At 21.8% G+C, this 7,500-nt stretch overlaps 1 protein-coding gene across 1 annotated transcript in view; it reads left to right on the top strand.

The window, feature by feature from the left end:
• LOC125032838 (probable glutamate receptor) overlaps positions 1–7,500 on the top strand; it is a 21,511-nt gene that overhangs the window by 12,088 nt on the left and 1,923 nt on the right. Inside the window, exon 8 of the mRNA XM_047624224.1 lies at positions 1,368–1,421. Within this exon, the coding sequence (XP_047480180.1) occupies positions 1,368–1,421 (54 nt within the window). The remainder of the gene's footprint in view (positions 1–1,367; positions 1,422–7,500) is intronic.

The following is a 7,500-nucleotide window of genomic DNA, read 5'->3' as shown; positions in this document are numbered from 1 at the left end:
TTACTATTATTAGGAGTATGATTACTATTATTATTATTATCATTATTATATATCAATATTATTTTTATCATCTGTACTAACATTTTTATTATTATCATTATTATTATGATTATTATTATCATTATTATTATCATTATTATTATTATTTTTATTATTATTATTATTATTATTATTATCTTCATTATTATTATCATTATTATTATTATCATTATTTATTATTATCATTATTATTATTATTATTATTATTATTATCATTATTATTATTGTTATGATCATTATTACCATTGTGTTTATTGTTATTGTTTATGTTGGTGTTGTTATAGTTATTATTGCTATTAACATTTTCATTATTATTATTATTATTATTATTATCCTCATTATCATTATTATTATTATTATTATTATCATTATTGTTACTTTTGTTATTGTTATTATTACTATTATTGTTGTTATTATTATTATTATCAGTATTATTATTGTTATTGTTGGTTTTATTATAATTATCATTATCATAATTATTATTATTACTATTATTATTATTATTATTGTTATTATTATTATCATTATTACCATTATTATCGTTATCACCATTATAATTATTATTAGTTTATTGTAATTATTATAATCATTATCCTTAATTATCATTATTTTTATTTTATTGTAATTATTATTATAATTATTATTATTATTATTATCCTTACTTATCATACTTATTACTACAACTACTATTATTACTATTATCATTATTACTATTTTTGTTATTACTAGTAATATTATCACTAATATTGTTGATATCTTTATCATCGTTATCATTATTATTATTACTATTATCATTATTATAATCATTAACATTATCATCATTATTATTACTCTTATTATTATTATTATTATTATTATTATTATAATTATTATTATTATTATTATTATTATTATTATTATTGCTATTATTATCATTATTATTATCATTATTATTGTGATTATTATTGTTATTATTATCATTATCACTATTGTAATAACTATTATTATCATTACTATTATCATTATTATCATTATTATTGTTATTATTATTATTATTATTACTATTATCATTATTATTGTTATTATAATTATCACTATTATCATTATTATTATTATTATTATTATTATTATTATTATTATTATTATTATTATTATTATTGTTATCATTTTCATTATCATTATCAGTAGTAGTAGTAGTAACAATAGTAATAATAATGATAATAATAATGATAAGTAAGGATAATGATAATAATAATAATGATGATAATAATGATAATAATGTGGTGTATCAACTAAGTGCATCTGTAGCTAGGGGTCCCGCACTATTAACTCCCTTCCCTTTGCGCTAGCAAGAGATACAAGTCTCCCTTAGAAATGTCCCCTCATGTACAGATCCCCTTGAGGTGTGGTAGCGTGGAGGGGGGGGGACTCTGCATGAGAACTATTTGGGGGCAAGTTCCAGTGTGTATCTCCTTAATATTCATTCATAGTAAACACTGAATAAAACATATGAAAATAATATATAAAACCAGGTAAAGCTATGAAGAAATATAAAAGACCCTATAGGTAATTTAAAACTGCCGTGAACAAATAAAAGCGACTTCAAAATGAAGTGCTAAGCTAAAGGCTGACATTAACTGCTACAAAAAAAGGAGCCGTAGATGGTCCTTAGGCAAAAGGCCTTTAAATAATAATATTAAAAAGTTGTTAAAGCACAGCGACACAAACACTGAAGGTGCATCTCAAAGGAAAGAAAACAAAATAAGGGCAAAGGCTAAAAAGTAAGCAAAAGCACGGCAGAATAAAACAAGCACAAGAATAAAAGCCAACTCCTGAGGGGATAGTGAATAAAAGTTAATAAAATAAAAGTAAAACCATTGGAAGAAAATAGCAAGGCATCACTAAATGAATATGTTTCTTATAGAAATAGAGATCACGTCCAGCTCCTAGTAAAATAAAAAATATCAGGCTCTCTAGACTTAACTTCTCTTTGTGTAGCTGTAGGTATGGTATCCGGTGTTCTCAGGTCAAAAGAGGGGCAATAACACACACTGACTGCTATAGACTGACTGTATTTGGCGGTAAAACTGGGTTGTATATATACACTCTGTGACGTCATCAGCCACGTAAAATGAAAATACTAAAAAAAACAGATTACAATTTAAAAAAAATACCAGGAAGGTTGTCGTAATATGAACTAAGAGAAAACACATACAAATAAGAAAAATATAATAATTTAGGTGACCATAAATACGACTTCGAAAAGATGTCGTACCTTCACTCCATGATGAGTTAGCAAGCAAACTAAATAACTTATGATAAAAAAAAGTAAAATAAATAGCTTAAAACAGTGACTAAGAACTCAATAAAATTATCAAAGAACTGGTAAAAGACAACACGGTAAAAACGAAAGTATATATAAAGAAACAAAGAGAACGGCTATCAGGCAGACTGAAACAAAAGCCAAAGAGGAAAAACAAAAAAAACACAAGGACAAAACACACAAAAAGGATAATAAAAAGAGAACCGCGCACAGACGAGGACGCGACTTCGAGCGATAAATCCGCGGGAGTGAGAGACATTGTAGGATGCTCGCGGGAAGGGTTGCAGAATGAGAAGGTTCCTTACAATAATAATAATAATAATAATAATAATAATAATAATAATAAAAATAACAATTATAAAAATGATAATGTGTTAATGATGATGATAACGATATAAAGAATTCTTCTGTTATTATTATTATTGTTGTTATTTATCATTATTGCTATTTAATTAATTATTATTATTGTTCTTCTTATCTTGTTCTTCCTATCATTATTGCTATTATTACTTTTATTATAACTATTATCATTATTGTTAATAGTTTTATCTTTATTTTTATCATGATCATTATTATGATATTTATTATTATTATCATCATTATAGTCTTCATGGTCATTATTATAATCGTGGTTATTATAATTACTATTATTTTTCATTGTTTTTATTATTATAAGTATTGTTGATTATTATTATTATCATCATACACTTATTTTGATACCATTGTTATTATTCTGATTATTCTTATTACTTTTATTTCTTATTATTTCTTATACTTATTCTTATTATTATTCTGATTATTCTTATTATTTTTATTTCTTATTATTTCTTATTCTTATTCTTATTCTTATTCTTATTGTTCTTATTATTCTTATTATACTTATTATTATCATTATTATTATTATTATTATCATTATTAATATTATGGTTAACATTACATTATTATCATTGTTATTATTATTATCATAGTCGTCATTATTGTTATTATAATTATTATAATCATTATTAGCATTAGCATTATTAGCATTATTATTACTGATAATATTGATATTATTATCATTATCATTATCAACATCTTTATTATCATTATTTGTATTATTATTATTATTATTATTATTATCATTATTATTGCCATTTTTATTGATATTATTAATAGTATTACTTCCATTTTTCACTATTATTATTATCGGTAGTTTCAGTATTAGTATTGTTAATATTATAATATTATCAATATTGTTAATATTATTATTGATATTATTTTTGCTATTATTAATGTTTTCATTATGTATTATTATTATAGTTATAATTCATGTTATTATTCCTGATGGCATTATGATTAATGGTATTAGTGTCGTTATTGACCTGATCATTATTATTATTGTTAATATCCTGATTATAGTAATAATTATAACTATAATCAAAATTATCATTATTTTCTCATTACTATCATTACCTTTATTTTTATCATAATTATTGTATTATTGTTTTTATTGTCATTATTATTACTGTTACTATTATTATCATTATTATTATTATTATTATTATTATTATTGTTATTTTTATTATCATTATTATCATCATTATTATTATTATTATCATCATTGTCCTTTTTCTTCTTTTTATCATTAATGTCATCCTCATCATTGTTCTTACCATTACCCTAATTTTTTATTGCTATTGTTATGATTAATATTATTATTATTATTATTATTATTATTACTATTTTCATTATTATAATTATTAAAATTGTTATCATTATTAACTATTGTTATCATTATTATTGTTGTTGTTATTATTATTATCTTTATTATTATTATTATTATTATCACTATTATTATTATTATTAATATTACTATAATCATCGGTATTATTATTATTATCACTATCTATCATTACTAAGTTTTCTATTTATAGTAGTACTCTTATTTTTATTTTTATTGCTATTATCCTTATTATTATCATTATTATAATTATCATTACCGTTTTTATTATCATTCCCAATATTAATATTGTCATTATCATCATTGTTATTATTACTATTATTATTATTGTTATTATTATTATTATTATTGTTATTATTATTATATTTTCTTTACTATTGATATTAGCATTGTTATCCGTATTGTTATTGTTGTTATTATCATCATTATCATTATCGTTATCGTTATTATCATTTTTATTATATAAATTATTATTATTATTATTATTATTATTATTATTATATTAATAATCATTATCTTTACCAATATAATATTCATTATTATCATCATATTAATAATCATTATCTTTACTAATATAATCTTCAATATTATGATTATTATTATTATCAATATTATTATTATTATTATTATTATTATCAATATTATTATTATTATTAATATTATTATTATTATCATTGATTATAATAATATAATAATAATAATAGTAATAAAATAACAATAATAATAATAATAATAATAATAATAACATAACTATAATAATAATAATAATATGATTATTATTGATATTATCATTGTTATTATCATTATTGTTTTTATTATTATCATTATTATTATTGTTGTTGTTATTTGTATCATTATCATCATTACTATTTTTATTATCATTATCATTAATAACTGTAGTACTAGTGAAGTAGCAGTAGCAGTAGTATCGTTGTTATAACGAATGTTATTATTGTGATTATTATTATCCATATTATTAATATTCGTTATAATTGTTATTACTATCATTATTGTTATCATTGCTATTATTATCAATTATCTTTTTTTTTATTATCAATATTATCATTATTATAATTATTACTATTATTATAATTATGATTATGATTATGATTATTATTATCATTATTACTATCATTATCATTATTATTATTATTAATATTACAATTATTATTCTTATTATTACAATTCTTATTATCATTATTATTACAATTCTTATTATTCTTCTTATTATTATTATCATTATCTCTACCATTATTATTTTTATCATTTTTATCATTGTCACAATCATCCTTATTCATATAAATATAATTCTTATTATCAATACTATTATAATTTCATTATTTTGTTATCATTTTCTTTGTTGTTAACATCATCATTATTATTAACATTGTTGTTATCACCATCATCCTTATTATTAACATTGTTGTTATCATCATCATCACTGTGGGAGTAAGCTGCTCTGTAGCCAGGGGGATGCTTGTGCAGTTTGAGAGCATGTAATTGTCCCCCCCTGAAAGACCTATATGCCCATGAGAGTGGTAGCGGGCAAAGGAGTGATTCTAGAAATAGGTGGGTATGGCACCGACCGAATCCGAAAAAAATCTGATGTAAAAAATCTAAATTAAAGCTTAAACAACTGATCAAAATTACTTTAAAATTATATCAGGCAGCAATACAAAAATACTAAAATGGGTTTTAATATGAAAATTACGATCTCCTGTACATGACTGATTATCATTATATAAATCAAGTTCGTCCAACTCCTAATCGATAAAAAAAAAAAAAAAAAAAGACATCTGTCAGGACACACAACTTCTCCCTGAAGTATCGGGCGGGCTCCGTTGTTCGCTGAAGGCGGCTGCTATTATCATCAAAAGATAGGGTTGAAATTAAATTTTACTTGGACCAAGTGCGGGCACCAACTGTTAATTTCGCGGGAAATAGGGTTACACATATACCGTGACGTCACGGTCGTACATCTTTATAATCACAAAAAGATGTAAAAAATAATAACATTTCATAAAATAACAATAAAAATAATTGCACTCATTAAAATAGAAAATGAGTAAATTAAATGAACGAACGAATATAATGAATGGATAGTAAAACCAAAGAAAACCACACCCAAATGGGTGTAACTAAACGAAACCTAAAATTCCCCAAAACCACGAATAAAAATGTAAAAAGAAAAAAGAAAAAAAAATGCGTGAGAGTATATCAATGATGCGGGAGAAACGACAAGCAGCGACTAGTACACTGAGAAGTGGCTTCTCAGAGCGGAAAGCGAACGGGTTGCGGGATGCACCCTGTTACGAAAATGTGGGAGGCTGTGATGTCGGGCGCCACTCTTATATCATCATCAACATTATCGCTGCTGTCGTTATTATTATTATCATTACTGTTAATATTATTATTGATATTATTATTATAATTGTTACTATAATTATGATTATTATTATCATTATTTTATTTGTTTTGTTGTTTTGTTGTTATTATTATAATTTTGTTATCATCATTATAACTATTATTGTTGTTGTTTTATTATTCTTATTATCATTATTATCATTATTATTTTCATTAGTATCATTATATTCATTATTATCATTAATATTTTTATATCATTATAATTATTGTTATTATTAACATTATCACTATTAATATTATTTAGTAGTAGTAGTACTAGTACTAATATCATTATTAGCATTATTATTAGCATTATTGTTATTAGCATTTTTATTTGTTGTTGTTGCTGTGTTATTAGTGTTGCTTTTGTTGTGCTTATTACTGTTACTATTATGATTTTATTATAATGTTTTATATTTGTTGTTGGTAGTGTTATGAATGTTATTTTTATTACCATTATTGTTATTACTATGATTTATTGTTGTTACTATTATCATCGTTATTAGTATTATTTTTGTTAATGTTATTGTTATTATTGTCTTTATTATTAATATAATTTTCCTTAACATTACCATTATCATTATCATAATTAGTAATTGTAGTAATAGTAGTGTTATTGCTTTTTGTTAATATCATTAGTATTGATCGCATTATTTTTATTATTGTCATTATTATTATTATTATTGTTATTATTATTGCTGTTATTATTATTGTTATATTATTATTATTATTATTATTATTATCATTATTATTATTGTTATTGTTATTGTTATTGTCGTTATCATTGTCATCATTATTATCATTATCGTTATCATGAGTAGTAGTAGTAGCTGTTGCTTTTATTATTATTATTATTATTATTATCATTATTATTTCATAATCATCATTATAATTATCACCATCGCCATGACCACCATTATCATCATTAATTAATCAATACCAAAGCTAGTAAAGCAGTTTACGTAAACACCCTGACGATAAGCTACGTAAGCTGAGTAATAAAAGAGGAATGATAGGGATTACAACAACCTAACTT

This window comes from Penaeus chinensis, chromosome 15 (assembly GCF_019202785.1).
Source record: "Penaeus chinensis breed Huanghai No. 1 chromosome 15, ASM1920278v2, whole genome shotgun sequence".
Lineage (NCBI taxonomy): Eukaryota > Metazoa > Arthropoda > Malacostraca > Decapoda > Penaeidae > Penaeus > Penaeus chinensis.
The sequence above is the reverse complement of the archived record's forward strand: the minus strand, read 5'-3'. Positions and strand labels throughout refer to the sequence as shown.